This window comes from Podarcis pityusensis, assembly GCF_964106645.2.
Source record: "Podarcis pityusensis genome assembly, chromosome: 14".
Lineage (NCBI taxonomy): Eukaryota > Metazoa > Chordata > Lepidosauria > Squamata > Lacertidae > Podarcis > Podarcis pityusensis.
Window position 1 is genome coordinate 19499888 of NC_138039.1, and position 17922 is coordinate 19517809.

General features: G+C 43.4%; 1 protein-coding gene across 18 annotated transcripts in view; it reads right to left on the bottom strand.

The window, feature by feature from the left end:
* Nucleotides 1–1219: 1219 nt before the first annotated feature.
* Nucleotides 1220–17922, bottom strand: part of GLYR1 (glyoxylate reductase 1 homolog) — a 44171-nt gene continuing 27468 nt past the window's right edge. For 4 of the 18 annotated variants that reach the window (XM_080981992.1, XM_080981991.1, XM_080981998.1 and 1 more), the window contains 10 exons: nucleotides 15564–15620; nucleotides 14751–14801; nucleotides 14573–14646; nucleotides 12380–12479; nucleotides 10810–10920; nucleotides 8192–8293; nucleotides 7315–7477; nucleotides 6482–6661; nucleotides 5831–5955; nucleotides 1220–4829 (listed from right to left, as the gene is read on the bottom strand). In XM_080981992.1, coding sequence (XP_080838118.1) covers nucleotides 4755–4829; nucleotides 5831–5955; nucleotides 6482–6661; nucleotides 7315–7477; nucleotides 8192–8293; nucleotides 10810–10920; nucleotides 12380–12479; nucleotides 14573–14646; nucleotides 14751–14801; nucleotides 15564–15620 — 1038 coding nt within the window. In that variant the 3' untranslated portion in view covers nucleotides 1220–4754. Of the gene's footprint in view, nucleotides 4830–5830; nucleotides 5956–6481; nucleotides 6662–7314; nucleotides 7478–8191; nucleotides 8294–10807; nucleotides 10921–12379; nucleotides 12480–14572; nucleotides 14647–14750; nucleotides 14802–15563; nucleotides 15621–17922 lie in introns of all 18 variants that reach the window. The other 14 variants (XM_080981995.1, XM_080981994.1, XM_080981988.1 and 11 more) reach the window with 7 other exon arrangements.

A 17922-nucleotide genomic window follows, 5' to 3' on the forward strand; every position in this document is an offset into this window, starting at 1 on the left:
AATACTAAAGATAAACAAGTTGTATGCCTAAACAGAACCCCCATATTTAAATATTTACACAAAACAAAACTTTGTGCTAAAGCTGGCCTCTTCCAGTTCAAAACTTATCCAACCTGTTTGGGTAGCAATGTCTTAAAGGAGGGGGAACAGGAAATTCTTGCTTCCTACTTTGCTGCAGGACACAAAAATCATTGTGTAGCCAAACAGACATATGCATTAACAATCCCAAAAGCCAAAGGCAGGCAATTCTTCTCATTAGGATCAACTAGCCAAGTCATTTTATTATGGTCAATAACCAGTATCAAGACAAAGATACCAATTACAAAATTATAAAACTCTAGACAAAATAAGATGTAAAATCACATATAAACAAGCAGTTCTAGGTGGTCGTTTATATCAGAAAGGAATCCTTCTGATCTAGGGATATCCATCGTAGAACCCACTAAAACACCAGAATTTCATGTCCTCCTGAACTCTTTTGGCTTAAGAACCCCCCAAGGTAGCAAGCAGCCTGCAGCTAGAAACAGAAGGGGAAGGGCCATAGCTCAGAGTATAGTATCAATTTTGCATGCTGCAGGTCTCAGGTTCAATCTCCAGGTAGGGCTGGGAGGGAATCTCACTTGAAACGCCAGAGAGCCACCACTAGTCAGTGCAGACAGTATTGTGGTAAGATGCTCTGGTGATCTCACTCCATATAAGGCAGCTTCCTTTGAAAAAGAGCACCTGCCGTGTCTAGAGCAAAGCTGTTGTCTGTCACTGTTGAATGACACTGCTAGATTGCTCTTTTAAGTCCTTCAAGCCTAGTTCTGTATACTCTGACTGGCAGAGGCTCTCTAGAGTGTCTCTCCCCAGCACTACCTGGAGATTTCAGGGATTGAACCTGGGACTTTTGCCATGCAAAGCTGATACTCTTAACATTATTCAGAAAACACAGCAGTTCTAGAGCTGACAGAGGAAAAAAAGAGTAGGAAAATGGAAACAACTTTAACTGGGTTGTCTTGCAACAGACAGGAAGAAAAACTGCCTGTCATTATGGGATCTGAGTGTATAAAAGTGTGATGTGTATCTTCAGTTTTAATACAGGAAAAACATAACATTGTGCTCTATGAATCAAAAGTAAGGGGAATGTTAGGCTTAACATATTTCTTTTGATTTAATGGCTGGTGAAGGAGAGAAAAGAGAATATTGGTGGGGAGAGCTTAGAAACAGACAAGTAACATTGTGTTACCAAGAAAGGTTTTATTTCCTTTTGCCAGTAGCTTTGTTAATTGCACAAGAAAAAAAATCATTTCTTCTGTTTTTGCCATTTAATCATCACCACACATCCTATTCTGAATGACAAACGTTAATTAAAAACAAGGCAAAAAATTTAAAAAAAATTCACAACCTTAATTAACTATAGATCGGTCATTGAAGGAGAGGGAATTAAAAGAAAACTGCTTTTTCTTACAAGCTTTCCACAAGTGTCACATTTTTTTTTCTCTTTAAAAAGGAAGGATCCAAAATAAAAAGCAATTGCTAAAACAGAAATCCCCATTAAAAAGTAACTTTACAGTATTGTCAACAATATTAAGACAACAATGACCAAGCCAGTTCAATCACACAGTCTTGTAATCCAAGCTTCCCCTCCTGCAACATCAACAGCTGGAATCTGAAGGGACCCACAAAAAAAGGATTTTGGAGAAATTGGCTCCTGAAGGTGAGAAACTGAATAGAATGTATAGCGAGTCTTGCGGCCCCTTAAAAAAACCACCACAAATATATTGTGGCATAAAACCTGTGGGCCATAGCACACTTCTGACCCGTGAAAGTTTATGCCACAATAAAAGCTTTAAGGCACCACAACTCGCTCCCATTTTGCTGCAAGAAATGAAGGCGGCTATTCTTCTGAAGTGGCATTTGAGACTGCAGAGTGCTCGGCCCACCCTTGGCTTCTATCTGAGAGTGTTCTCGGCTGTTCTTGGTTTATCAGTAACTGTAGAGTCCTGCAGGAAGAACCACACCCGCTAGCAGATCTTTATTCTCCTTGCCAAAGAAGCCACAAGATAGGCCTTCAATACAAGGGGTTACAGTTCTCTGTTACTCCTACACCCAGCCTAGTTTGAATTTTTCGCTCCAAGGCAAAATAAAGTGTACTGAAGTCTGCTGTTTCTGTTTACACCTTTTAAAGTTTTCTGAAGACAGCCTTTATCACAAGATTAAGAAATCCCCCCCCCCACCCTGGACCTCTTTGGGATAGTACCTTAAGATCCTTGCAACTACTTCTATCATTTATAAATCACGCTATGTGAAGACTGCAAAGTATGTCCTCCAAAATTAAACTGCTCTTTCTGCAAGATCCTAAGCTGTCCTAGCAGGATCCAACAGGGAATCCATAAACTCACAACTGTTGTGTGCTCATTTCCACCGCTCATCAAGATAAAATTTCAGCACAGGGCAGAGTAGCAGTCTCTGATGGCTATCTATGGCCAGAGATCACACAAGCAGGAATGGAAGACCCTAGGGAGAGAAGGCTTCCTCAACCTGGTACTCTCCAGAAGATTTTGACTAATTCCCATCATGATGGCTGGAGCTGATGGGAGCTGTAGTGCAAAACACCAGGAAGGCATCAGTTTGAGGAAGGCTGCTCCAGAGGAACACTTAACTGGTTCTGTTTCCTTTCCCAGGCCGACTGCTAAAATACCACAGAAGTAACAAGCAACTAGAGGAGTGTGGCTTTCATTTTTGTACTGGATCTACAAATGTGAAGGTCCTGATCAAGGTAACGTCCTGGTCCACGTGGTATATTCACTACAAAATGTAAGTACGGATTACTGTGCAGACTGGGTCTGTGCATATTAGGGCTCTACAGCTGCAGGACACCCATGGAAAATGAAATCTGATGTGTGAACAGCAAGGGGTGTCCATCCTGCTGCTTTCCAAGTGTGAACACGGGATTCTCTTCCAAGACTAACACTGAGCATTTCTCTGGGGGCATTTTCTCTGCTATTTGTACGGCACCCACTTTGTATATCCTTGTATTCCATTTTGAAAGTTCAGGAGCTGCCAGAGAGAACTAAGGACTGTTCATTTGACACCAGCCATTTTTCACATGGAAGCATGTGGTCAAGTTCTGTTGGGCTCAAAAGCTCACCCTCCCTCAACGGCAGCTCTGGTTGATTCAAATAGATTTATTTGAATTCTCTGGGACCCTACTTGACTTCCAGTGAGACCCAGCATGGTAAATGGCCTCAACAACAGGAGCCATTCCCCACTTCCCTTTACTAGGTTATTTCCAAAGCACGGGTACTTGGCCAATCTGCTGGAGCACTCACAACTTCACCAACAGATGACAGCATATCAATTCAAAGCTTGTCGTCACTGCCATTCATGCAAGCAGAGTTTATTAGGCTGTATTAAAGTTCTTGCCAACAAATAGGCATATTTCCTCCACTTTTACAGAAAGGGAAACATGGAAGTCAAGATTCTGCGTTTAGATTTTGGGTCTTCCTGAAGCCACTTTCTCTTACCTTGCCCTATGGCTCTCTGGCAATATGAGAAGAATCCTAATAATCTTTGCCAACACTAACAGCCACAGAAGATCAGGTGCGTGCACACTGTGCATGCTCTCAGGACATAAAACCAAAGGAAGACCCCAAAGTTTCTACCTTCGCTCTTTAAAACACATCCCAGTTCATTTTCTGAATTATAAAAAGCAATAGGGTTTTACAGCAATATTCAAGACTGGATTAACCTTTTGGGAACTGGAGTCTTTTTAAAATCAACAATGGGGAATCTGTGCCCTCCAGATGCTGGGGGACAAAAATCCCTTTGTTCCAAGACTGCCTTGGATTTGGAGTTCAACAATGCTTGGAAAGCCAAAGGCTGTTCTAAATGCATTTGGCATATCCAAGTGCCACAGGCATATGCTAGATCCTGTGTACACTAAAAACTAAGCTGTCTGAATGGGAAGGGCCATGGATGGAGCCTGTTTTGGTTCTTGTAACTAATTCCACTGAGATACTGAGGTGGGGAATATCCGAAACTACAATGCTAATTTTAGCCCTGTCGCCTTCTTGATTGTGACTTTCCTCCTAGGAAAAAAAAGAGGAGCCAGGTTCCCAGGGTCTAGACCAGGTGTGGGAAATCTCTGGCACTCCAGATGTTGCTGAACGACAACTCCCATCACGACTGGGCCACTGATCTTGCTTGTGGAAGCTGTAGTGCATCAGCATCTAGAGGGCCTGAGATTGAGCCACCCAGGTTCACAGGCAGGTGAGACAGCCTTCTTTCAATTGTCCCTAGTGCGTAAGAGAGGACAATGAACACATTACCCACAGCAAATAAGTGAAACAGCAGTTAAAAACAAACAAACAACCTCTTGAGGACACTGGTACAAAAGTGAACACCAGAAGAAGTCAAGCAGCAGACTTCCTGGCAAGAGTCACCTCAGGGTTTGAGATGACCTGCAGCCAATTCCATTCTGTGACTCCGAGAATGTGGTATAATTTGTTGTCAAGAAGGCAATGATCCAAGCCCTTTCCCTCCTACTCTTGCTGCTGCTGGCACAGGAAGGCTTGCTGTAGAATCTGCCCTTGTGGCAGATCCCAGGAGAGTTTTTGTATTTTAAAAAAGGAAAAACAATTGAGGAGAGGTGGGGGGAAGAAAAAGAGAGAGAGACAGAGAGACAGAGATGGACTGGTCCAGAGTTAAAACCCAGTATTCATCATCATCATCATAATTAATAATCATGGTATTAACAAGAATGGGGTAGCCTAGTGGATGTAGGCCCTGTACACAGCAGACATGTCATTGTCAGATTGGTCCAATGCTTTTGCTCGTTTGTAGACCTGAAGAAAGAGAAAGGCAATAAGAGAGCAGTCCTTTCAGAAAGCAAGTATTCTCATAATACTATTGGTTTCCCACTAGAATACAGAACTGCCTCAGCAATATCTATAAACACTTCCCTTCAAGGAATGCTATGTGAGTTGGGGAATTGGGGTCACAGCCAGCACCTATGTGTAGCTCACTATGAGGAAAAGCCTGCTGGCCATAATTAGCCCCAACAAAGCTTCCTCCCACAGGAAAGACGATACTGTGTCATGTAAAAGAGCCAAAATATTCCATTAAAATATAAACTTTCAACAGCCATAAGCAGTATTAAATCACCAAACTCTAAACCAGGATGGGCAACCTGTGGCCTTCCAGATGTTGTTAGACTTCAGGCCTGCCAAGCATGGCCAGGGATGATGGGAGTTGAACAACAAATGTTCTACAGGTTTAATTTTAACCACGAGAAGCCAAGGCAAACAAAAATGTTTTACAATGCTTTGAAAAAATGGCTGAACCCCAGAGGACTTGGCAAATCAAGGGAAGAGTGTCATAATCAAGGGGCACCATCAAGATCACCTCCGTATAAGTGCCTGCTGTCTTTTAAAAAAAGGTGTGTGTATGGAATTATCAAGAAGATCAGGGTTTAAGAAGTCTGCTTGACATGGCAAGCGTGCAGATGTGAAGGCCCATTAAAAATAGGTGAAAAAAATGGTCGTTTCCCATTCACCTCTTTTTCCCAGCCATCACTTATCTAAGCAAGTGTGATGCATCCCTCTGGCGAGGATGGTGGGTGGTCCAGCCTATTTCCAAATTTTAAAGCTAAGGAGGGTGGGAGTCCTTTGCCAGTGAGCCATACCTCCAAAGTTGGAAGACTGGGGGCTGCGTGGCCAAGGCACCCAAAGAGGCTTGGCCATGCAGGGCCAAAGTGGCAACTCCCCTGACCTTTACAAAAGGGGTATCAGGAGATCTCCTAAAGATGGAACTGGAGAAAGAGAGGAGGCCTGGGCAGCACACATACCTCATTGGCTGCAGCTGCCATGGGAGTTGGGTGGTTAACAGAATCGCCTAGTGCAATGGCTAATCTGAGATCCTTCTGGATGTATTTCAGGTAGAAATCTGGTTTAAAATTTCCTTGCAGGATGTCTGGAAAAAAAGAAAAGAAACAAAACCCCAAGTACATTTCACATTCCACTTTCCCAGCTGCTGACTTGCTTTCTCTCTTCCCTTGCAGATTTCACTAGTGCCAGAATCAAACTGATCCTGCTTAAAGACGTCAAGTAGAGTGAGATTGCTACTCTAAAAGTGACCTTCAAGGCAGATATCTTTCCTAACCCTCCTTTTGGTGACAAAACCTAGGACACTGCTAAACTGTGACCCTCCCCCAAACATGGACTTCCTGTATCACCCCATATTTTTAAAAGCCTGGCTGTGAAGACAGATGAAGTAGCAACAAGCATGCAATGTTCAGTAGATAAAATCTTTGGCTTGGATGTGGGAGTGTGAATTTGCAGCAAATCCATCCTACACTACACTAATGGAACAGTGAATCCAGAAGCAATGCTTATCTCCTCTCCCCCACTCTTTGAACCCCACTATGCAAGTGTTTGGTGACACTTAAAAAGAGATACTAGCTTTCTGGTTAAGAAGGAAAGATGGGAGAGAACTTTACTTTGGCACTTCTGGTCCAAGAAGATGCTGGCGAGCTGTCCCTGGTTGAGGATATCCAGAAGAGTCTGCTGCGACTGACCAGTCACTTGAGCCAGAGTTAGTCCTTCTGCTATTGTGGCCATGAAGCTTCCTTGGACCATGTTCACAATGAGCATCATCTTGGCAGCGTTGCCCACTTCCCCTGTGAGAGAGGCACACACTGTTGGACAGCTCTATATAAGGAAAAAAACAAGAACCTGCACCATGCCCACTGACATCTAAGCCGTTCTGAAAGACACCCAGCGAAAGCAACCATGTCTTCTGTTTGGGGTGGGCGGGCTGAATCCCTAATATGAATGCGTGCATGACAGCAACCTGAAAGCGGCCAGAAAAGGGGGCATAACAGGGGTGGGAGCATAGTGGGCTTATGTGTGCGCTGCAGTTGTGCACATGACTCCTTACACAACCCTTCTGCAAATCAGGGGTTGCCCGTATCACTGCTTCAGAGAGACTCTGGATTCCAAAACAATTTTTTGACCACACAGTTTTATGTTCTCTTGCCTAAACTTGCTGAGGGGAGACTCACCTTCCTATTCCACCTCTCAGAATGGAGATACGGATTGCAAGGGTGGGAAACATGGTGCCCTCCAGATCAACTCCTGATTACTGGCCATCAGCTGGCCTGGAGCTGCTGGGAATTTTAGTTGAACAACAGTGTGGAGGACCACAGATTGCCCATCCTTACTGTACAAATCGAGGCACCCTAAAGCCAACTTAATTCAGTGGGCTTAAACTCTATTCTGCCTATGATCAGCCTACTATGATTCTCTTCAGCTCTGGGATGGAAGGTATTACCTAGAAAAAAAGAGGTTTTCCCCATTGCTTGGAAACAACTACTGCAGTCTTCATATAAGCCCCTGTCACCGGCGGCTAGTATCACCAGCATGCCATCATTAGAGAGTTGTTGGTTCCCTGAAACTGGTGCCTCCAGGAAGCGACCACCCCTGGATACGATCACCTGGAAGAAATGAGAAGAAATGTCCCAATTACATACACATGGGGCACACACATACTGCACCAACCAAGAGGTCAAAGAGGAAAGCTACACCTTGAAAACCATCAGGAAATACAGGAAACCCCAAACACCTATTAATGACAGGAGCACCCATGAACTCCCTCTAGCTATTGGGATAATCTGCTGTGGTGACACTGAAGTTGAAAACACCTCATATATTGGCTAATGTTGAGTATGTCAGCAAGAGACTATTGACAGTGCAGCTACTTTTGAGGGAACTGAAAGGGCACATCAATTTAGGGGCAGCCAACTTGGTGCCCTCCAGTTGTTCGTGGACTCCAACAGTATCTGGAGGGCACCACACTGACTACCATTTCTTTAGATCGAAGAAAAAGTTCAGAGATCCTAAGGACAGTAGGCAGGTGCATGTGTGTGCAAAAGGGCATACAGTTTGCAAGAAGGAAATGGAGACATGGAACTTTGACATGGAGAGAACGTGGTACAGGGAGGTGAGGCAGACTTTCACAAATCATTTGAATCAAAAATCCGAATCTCTGGTTACAGGTCTCAATTTTTAGTAGGCTTGCAAATTGCCTGGCTCTTTTAAGGCAGAATTTGCATGTAGCAGAAAAAGAGTGAATGAACACCATCCTGAAGGAGAGCTAACCCTATTACATGATTTAAAATAACACCAGGCACTCAGTTTGCAATGCTTACCTGAGCCAGTTCTGTAACAGTGTCTGCATCCACGGTGGACATGTCCACGTAGCACTTTCCTGGACGTATACCCTGGAGCACTCCACTAGGACCAAGCACCAGCTGTGGGAATAGAAGAGCGCCAAAGCAATAGGGTGTCTGCAAAGGAAATCCACCTGTGCCAATGCTAAAGGGCTTCCTGCTAACAATCTCTGCACAAGGGCTTGCTGAAAGTGCCCACATGACTTGAGTGGCCTCAACATTATTTACCTTGAAGGATGCTGCTGCTCACTTTAGACAGAGGATAGTTTTAAGGAAGCGCTAACAAAGGATCAGGAAGATGATGGCATCACTGCCTTGGGCTACATTTTCTCTCTATCTTGGATAAGGGATGTCTGGTTGAAGCTCCATTAGGATGTGTTACTATCTGCAGTTCCAGGCAGAGGGGAGGAACTGGACCACACAGAAATAAGACTATAGTTTCTCACAGCCGAGCATGCGCACAAATCTGCAGTGCTATACTGTAGCACCTGTATAAAACAGAAACTCAAAAGGAATCCAAAATTCATGCAGCCCAACTTCTTACTCAAGGATGAAACCTCCCATTCTATTAACTTCACAGCCTTGCAGTTACATATATATAAAACAGCAAGGGTAAGATTTGGTTTATTGTGTTGACATTGTAGGGCTCTGGATGGGTGCTGGTTATGACAGCAGGCCATTTTAAATGATATGGGGAGGGAAAATCCTTTTTTAAAAAGGTAGCAGATGAAGAGTTGCCTAACTCCTGGGCTAGATGGACTTGGTCTGACCTGGCACAATGGTAGCTTCTTAGGTCCTATTAGGAGGAGCAGATCATACATTTTGTGTTACTCTGCTTCATATACACTCAGCCACACAATTATTTTTGTGTATTTTACTTGTATTGTGCATTGATGGGGTTGTATGGATAACATGAGCTTAGGTAGGACCCTGGAGCAAAATCACTTAATAAATAGAAAAATATACTTAACTGTGCCAGGGGATTCTCTGCTGCTTTTCTGAGATTTTGCTAAGCACAGATAACAGTTTTTCAAGCCTACTCTTACAGCCACATAAGAGCTACAAAACTTGCAGCACAAGCATTTATTCCACCCTCTATTAGTAGTCTCGGGTTTTAGGAGTGTGCTACTGGGAAAGCACACACCAATTAAACTCCATCTGACCTCAGCCTTTGAGACCGAGGTTCAAGCTCCACCTCTTGGTGGTCTCATCCAAGTCACTCTCAGCCTCTGTTCCTCAGCTGTAAAATGGGAACAATAGCAACCTCTCACAGGGTTGGCTACAGTTATGGAAAAGTCACAATAAAGTTATCTAAAACATTTTAAACTGTGAAGTGATACAATTTGCTTCTGTGGCTGACTGTGGTTATCCTATCCCACAGTGCGCACAGTCCTTTATTTGTTTTATATATTGCCTTTAGACTACAGCCTTCAAAGAGGATCATGAAAATTATAAACATACACTACATCAGCAACCACACAAAATGAAGAAAACAAAAAGCAAAAGTAACCAGCTCTGCCCAAATCTACTGTGAACTATTCCAGTCATTTGACAGCAAAGCTTTTAGAAGGAGATTAAGCATTTGGGCAGAAAATGTCAACACACAGCTGAAAAGACAGGCTGACCTTGTTCTAAATACTAGAGCCATGTTTTGATACTCTGATCAGTTTCCACCCATGATTTAAAACTGGGAGGCACACCTCACTCTTAATTCTCACAATTTCTGTTCCTAGAACAGCAGCCAGGCTTCCTCCTTGAAACTACCACTACCTCCTATTTCCCCCTTCCCAGTCAAGGCAAGACAACAGTGATGCTTCTGGGCTTTACCTGCATCCTTCAGCAATTGCATAAGGGAATCCTAGCACACACTTATTCCAACTGAATATTCTGATACTATTCAAATATTCAAATTCTAGCATGTCCTTATACAGTGGTGCCTCGCTAGACGAATGCCTCGCTAGACGAAAGAGTTTTCCGTTTTTTGAGTCGTTCCGCAAGACGAATTTCCCTATGGGCTTGCTTCGCAAGACGAAACGTCTTGCGAGTTCTTGCAAGTTTGTTTCCTTTTTCTTAAAGCCGCTAAGCCGTTAATAGCCGCTAAGCCACTAATAGCCGTGCTTCGCAAGACGAAAAAACCACAAGACGAAGAGACTCGCGGAACGGATTAATTTCGTCTTGCGAGGCACCACTGTATATATATGCTAAGTAAACAGTGAGGAGGGTTAATCAATGTTGCACGGGCCCTCACTGCTATAAGGAGCACAGAATGGAGGACGCCTCCAGTCTACTAATTTTTTCAAGGCACACTTCAGCCTCTCTTGCAGGACACTAGCATGCCCTGATGCACAGTTTGGGAATTACTGTACCAGACAAACTTTTGGGCATCCATTATAGGAAGCTTACAATGAGGAGTATGATTTCTGCACTTTCTTGGCTTACAATTAAAGAGCTGCAGAGATTCATGTCTAGAATCAGTGGAGGGATTCATTCATCAGGACTCAGTATATTTTGGAAGAGTTTTTGGTCATGGAAAGTCAGCGCTGTGTACAGCACTGAGAGAAAGGTGAGAGTGTGCAAGAAAAAGAGATAATCCTTACATCCTTGGCTGCCTTTGGATCAGATACGCAGGCGAAAGTGATGTCACAGGTGGAGACCACTTCAGCGGGGGTTCTTCCCAACCTTGCCCCCTCCTGGATGAACAAATCACACTGCAAAAGTCACAGACCCAAATGTAAGAAATGGAAACCACTGAATAATAAAGGTCAAAGCTGGCTTCGCTCTACCAGGGACCCTGATGTGCCCATGGTGAACTGAAGAGGATTGCATCCTGGACCACATTCACATGAACAAAATGAAACAGGGCTAGGCTATTTAGAATAACCTTGTTTTCTGGGGTGTGGAGATCACGTTCAGTGATGTCAGGTTCTCTTCTCTGCTTTCTAGAGTGGTTAGCTATCCCCTTACTTTAGGCAGTGCATTTCAAGGAGTACTCCAAAGACCCCAGGAGTTCCATAGCAACTTATCAGGCCCTCAGCTCAAGAGGCCAATGATAGCAGGCTACCTTCTAACCGCCAAACAGGTAGCAACAGCTGGAGCCCAGTTCCAAAACACAGCCCATGTGGGCTGGTGGGGAATAGAAAACCTCACCTGTCCTGAATGACAGAAGACAACCTGCTACTTTCTACTGGTGGCAGTAGGTGGGGATGGGTCCTGGCACTAGCTTTCATCATCTCTGTGTGGGCACTGAACATTTGGGCCATTCCCCTGCTGTCACAGGCTGCTAGATGGTAGCTCTGAAACCAAGTCTCTTGATTGCTTTCACCCCAGAATAAGGGGGGGGGGGACCATTGTGTGTTTGATCACTGCTTTTGAGAATTAGACACGCACACTATCTCTCACTCCACTGTGCTCAAGCAATCTATAGACTACCCATTCCAGCTGGCTGTAGCAGAGGGACAGAGGGGCTTCAGGGTCCACTCCATTGACTCTGCTGAGACAGGCTGCCACTGGCCTCCTCTCATTCAAATCTTCCCATTCAAAAGCTATTTATGTGTTCACTACGAACTGATGCCTTAGTCGGCTTCTCTTCCCTCTTGTGTTGTATCTGTTAGGTTGCAAGCCTGAAGGGACTGGCTTGTATGCTACTGATCTCATATACAAGCTATTCCAGGAGCCTTTTTGGCTGAAGGGCAGGGTAAACCAATGCTTCAAATAAATAAATCCATCTCCAAAAACTTGATACAAGAATGATGTGGGCACAGCTGTTCCAGAGATCAGAAGGCAGAGCTTCTGCTACTAGCCACAAAAATAGCACAAAATGAGAGGAAAGAACATGAAGCAGAGGGAAGGAAAATGTTACCATGGCTACTACTTTCTGGTGTGATAATTTAAGCTGACTTTGTCACAGCAGTGGTGGAGCTCAGAAATGCATGTCTCAGACGTGACTGACAGAAAGGCATACTTTTTGTCTAAATGGCTTCTCCTCATTACTATACTTCCAAGCTCAGTGAAACCCCACTGTTCACATTTGGGAGGATGGCTTAAGGTCAGCCAAGCTGAAAGTTGCCAAAGCTTCATAATGAAGTTTCTCTGCAGATGCATAAGCTTAGACTAGGTGACTAAGATAATGTATGATATCGCCTCATACTTCCCAAAGAATGAACTCACCTTTTCAGCAGTCCGGTTCCAGACCGTGACAGTGTGACCCATTTTTAGTAAGTTGGACACGATGCCACTCCCCATCAGGCCAAGGCCAAGGAACCCTATCCTGGGGAGGAGAGAAGGAAGTTTGTAGCGTTGGAAATTTGCATAAGGGCTTAATGTGAGGTTGGAGATATAGAAGCAAAGGCTCTTCGAGGCCTTGTGGGGTTCAAGCTTCATGGAAACAGACATACAGAGGCAGGCAGCAAAGTGCGTAATTCATAGTAACAGAGGATTTATTGAGTGAGCACCAATGTTCTCAAGAGCAGGAACACCAAAAGGATCACATTTATATCCCTAGCAAAGAGCCAATGGCTGACAGACATCAAAAATCTGCTCTATACAGCATGCCTAAACAAGCAGTCCAGACTTAAGAGACATTACTTTCTGCTCAGGCAGATAAGAGAACCTCATCCTAGGAGGACCAAGAACTGGGTGCACAAAGTCATACTCATTGATAGCACAAAACGGACTAGGACGGTGCAGTGAAAAATGTCTTGGGTCTGCATGTGCAAGGTCTAAATTTGAGTACAGTTCAGCAATGACTGGGCAACTCCCTCTCTTAGCTAGTTTGCCTCAGAAGGCTCAACACAGCATTTGGTATCCTGGTGCACAACTCACAGATCAAAAGTCACTTATGTTTTTGTAAATCTTTCTGCCATGCCACTTAAATAGAATTAAGTGCTTGTTTAAGCTACAGTTCACATGTTAGCAGCCACTCTGGTTTCATGCTTAGGAAAAGCCACTGCTAATATACAACATTCCTTATCCAAATTAGTAAGGAGGGGAGGGGGGTATTGGAAGAATTTTGGTTGAGAGGGCCCTGCATGCACTTGTAAGTAAACTATAAAGAGGCAGTGGCAAGAACAAGGGATACCAGAATGGAACAAAGACAAATTACCCTTGGAAACTTACAAAGAGTACAAGTGACTGTTTCCCTCCTCAATTAACAAAGGCGTTTCAAAACTGATCTTAATAAAGCTAACACATTTTAGCTTCCTGTATGTCTGCTGTTCAGTTCACAGCTGGCAGCACTTGCAATGCTTAACTAAGCCACCATGAGAGACTTGCGGCAAGCCACTGCTAAGACATTTTCACACTAACAGAGCCCAACCCAGAGGGACGCATTGTCTGCTTCCGAATTGCTAAGGGGAAAGGGTTTACCTGAATACTTTCATTGTTATATATTAAGTTTCCCTTCAGCAAGCCTGAAAAACGGACATTCCGAGACAGCTCCAGCGACAAACAGGCCACAGCCTGTTCTGCATCGGAGCAGGAGGGAAATTGCTTCCGAGAGCGAGGCAGGAAGTGCAACCGTAGCTCCTGTCACTCTAGAAAGGAGAGGGGGGGAAGCACAGGAAGTGCCAGAGGACACAAGTGTCACAGAGTGCTGTTCTTGGAAGGTACAATGCTTCCGCCTCTACTCATGTGTCTGGTGGTTTGGGGTTGGTGGTTAAACAGATTAGGCCACCTGACCTGCCTTGCAGGACAATGCTTTCACCCACATATAGACTAGGCAACTCCCAGCACATTCATGCAACGACCCTAGAGTTGTGATAAAAGCAACTTTCATTTTTCAAAATGCATTCATCAGACCAGCAGGCAGGCTCATTACGATATCCCAGGAAGTCTTGCTAATTTTATTTATCATAGTTTGATCATGCTCTTCTTCAAGAAACTCATTGCTTTTGACTTTCTTGCATCTCTTGGAGCCTTTTTTTTTTATCCTGGAAGGCCTTTGCAGCTATTTAAATTTCTAATGTTTAGACTAGCCAGTTACTTTAGTGATTCTCTGAATTGTTTTTAATGGTGTTTAATGTTTTGTTGTACATCACCCTTATATTTTATAATATGGTGATGCAGAAATACTTTTATAAAAACACAAACTCACTCAGCCATTCCTCTTTTAACAAGCCTTCTAAAATCTTTATCCCAACTGGTATCTGCTTTGAATCTGAATTAGTTTTCCATATGTGATCTTATTTTCAACTGCTATAACACATATAACTATGGTTTTTAAAAATGTTTTATATATGCAATTGTTATAACTGTTTACATATATGTATCATATGTGTTATATTGCAAATTGCTCCTTAAGCCAACAGGCAGACACGACAGCCTTCAGAATCAGAGGGAAATGAAAGAAAAGGAGGTTCTTACTTCTTGTCTGTGGGAGTGATGCTGCCATTGATAGCCGTGCTGTCGGCTGCCTGGATAGACGTGGACCCTGTTTCCTAAGGGGTAGAAAAAACACAGCCATAAAAGATAATTTTACTTTACAGAAACAGGCAGTCTCAAAACTTTAATGCAGGCAAGTAAAAAAGGAAGTCTGCTATACCTCTTCACACACCTTCAGCTTCTTTGTGATGGCTTGGTAGCAAACAGCCGGCTGCATAGAGAGGAAAAGGAAAATAACAAATTTTGGGGGAAACTCTTTTGCTGTCTTGCAGGGCAAGTAGACCTATATACTCAGCATGAATAGACAATTAATTATGATCAAGCCAGAGACACCCCACCCTACTTTCTGTATGAGAAAAACAGTTCTTATGCTCAACACCTTCCCTCCAGGGCAATCCCAGATAACACTGTGAACTCATAGGTGAAGAACCAAGCTTAGAGAGATCTGGCAAAAAAAAACCCCCAAGTAAATACTTATTGCAGGAGAACAGCTGCAGGTCAGTGGGTAGAGCACTTGCTTTGCATACAGAAGGACCCAGTTTCAATCACCAGCATTGGAGAGCAGCTGCCAGTCAGTGGAGAGTCTAGGCTTAGGGTGATACTGAGCTAGATGGATCAATGATCTGGCTCAGTATAAGGCAACATCCTATTTCCTACTCCCCAACCATGCTCCCTTAGGATGGAGGAATCTTTATGAAATGCATGTGGGGTGAAATAAATGACTGTTATCTCCCTATAGCTGCCTTATGCACAACTTCTGGTGACCTGCTCCAGGAACTTTTAAAATCATACCTGTCCCATATGTACAAGTGAAAAACTGCTGTTCCTCAAGGAAATCTGAGGATGTCACGGCTCAGCTTTAAAGGCATTTTCACTTATGAATGCCAAAGCAAAACTAATGAAACCTGGCACAGAGACTTCAACTCCTGAAGTGCCACAAGCAATGAACTCATCAGCCAAACCTATTGCTCACCTTCTCTGTCTGGCTAAGCAGGAAGTGATGGAAATGAGGGTCGCCATCTTTCACAGGCTGCAATTGCAAAGAGGCAAACTTAGAAACCAAGGCAACCAAACTTCAAGTCTGAAAAGCCTCCACACACATTTTAATGGGTTGTCACTTTCTCAATTCTGAGGAGACTCCTTGATGTCTGCCACAGACTAGCAAGAGTCTTGTTTTTATCTCTGTACCTAATACAGGATGTGTGTCAAGAAGTTATCATTATGCTTGGTAATAGAGGTGGGAATTAAGAGAGTCCAGGAGAGGCAGGCTGGGGAGTTCAGCTCAGAAAGAATTGGCAGGAGAAGGAAAGTAATTTCCAGGACATAATACACACAATAGCCTCTTCAGTGAAAGCCACCCATGGCAACATTATGGGAGGCTGCTTGAAAATGACTCCTTGGGATATATTTAAGCTTGTGATATATCCCATAAAAGCACTTTCCTTTTAAAAACAGGACTCATCTGAATGTATTGGTTTCTAAGTTGCAATCCTAAGCACACTATTAAGCAGCAAGCAATTTACTTTTGAGTAAACATGCTTAAAATTCTGCTACAGGTCTGTGCTCTCAAATCTTTTTTCTTTTTTAAATAAGTCACTTAGGAAGCCTTTTTTTTTTTTGTCTGAAGAGCGGTTTATTACTCCTTTAAATAAATCAGTTAAGTACTACCCATTCTAAGAGCATGTTCATGTTAGATGGAAATCATCAATTTAAGTGAAATGTTTCTGATAAATATTAAACGGTGAGGGACACAGTTTGCCAACTCCAAAAACCAAACCTAAGGTGATATCTCAGAAACTACTTTGACTACTTTTTTTATCTTCTGCCTCTTGGCACCAGCCACTATCAACACTTCAACTAATAATTGGTGTTGACTGGTTATCTAATCATCCTTACCCCTCCTTATATTTTCTACCAATGGTCACACAACAAAGAGAAAGACAAGATTCAATTGGTATTGCATTAACAGTGTAATAGGTTTTGATGTTCGACATCACTGCCTCTTTCCATATGAACCAGCCCAGATACAGAGATCATCCCCTGAGGCCCTTCTTTGTGTGCTTCCTCCACGAAAGGACCAGAGGGTGGAAACACAAAAAATGGGCCTTTCCTGTGGTGGCTCCCATTTTGTGGAATGCCTTCATTACCTATCTGCAGACGCCAGGCAAAAATGTTTCTCTATAACCACATCTTTGGCTGCTTAACATTCTATGGCTGTTTAAATGTGTTTGTAGGCGGGAGATTACTGGTTTGTTTTTGTTTTATTATATATTTTGGGTTCACATTTTGTGTTTTTATGTTGTGAACCACCCTGTGATCTTCGGATGAAGGCCGGTATACAAATCTGACTAATAATAAATAAACAAGCAAACAAATAATTGTGATAAATATACAAAATTTGGTTTGGAAGGAAATTTGTATTTAAAAACCCTGCAAGCCAAATGCAAAGATGTATTTAATTTTTTGTGTAGTTTGGCCCTCAGAACTGAGCAATGAAGGGTAGGAGGGGAGGGGAAATTGCAGGAGAATCACGTGACAAGACTTCTATCAGCCAACAATTCCATGAGTTCTATCCCCTCTCTGCTATTGGACCTAGTACAGGAGTAGCCCATGTGGTGCCCGCCCCTCAAGGCATTGCTAGACTATAACACCCTTCATCCCTCACCAGTGGTTATGCTGGCTGGGGCTGATGGGAGTTCAGCAACAGTGGAGGGCACCACATTGACTAACCCTGCCCTACCAACTTTGCCAACTGCTGCATTCTTTATAGGAAGTCCTGCTGCCTCCTCACTGCTGCCAGAGGGCTGTAAAGTGGTAGCCCTGGAGCCCCAGACAATCACCTGTGCTGCTAAGCTTCCACCCTTACCTTCTAGCTTATGAGTATTGCATTTCAAAGATCAAAGAGGCAACAATGAACATACTGAGCTATGCAAAAAGCAAATTCTGAACATGATGTGTGTTTGCCTTTGGATTCTTTCCTCCTTTCTTTCTAGGACACACCTGCATGACTTCTGTGTTGCAGGGATTTTGCCTGGTAGTGTGAGGGGTCATTCTTTACTATAACTACATAACATTGGAGTCTAAGGGGTGGGAGAGAATAGGAAATTTGAAGTTGAGCATGCTAGTGTTTCTGGCAAGGAGAAGAGTGGTATCTTGCTCTGCATTGCTTCACTTTGTGGGTCTCATCCCCATTTCCCAAGTTATTTTCTCTAGCCCCCAAAATGATGAAAGACAGGAGCATTTCTGTTCATGTTCACAAGTTACGGTATATTTTTGCATTTGAGCCACTATGTTCATAACGTAACAGCTTTTTTTTTTTATATTTCCAAAGT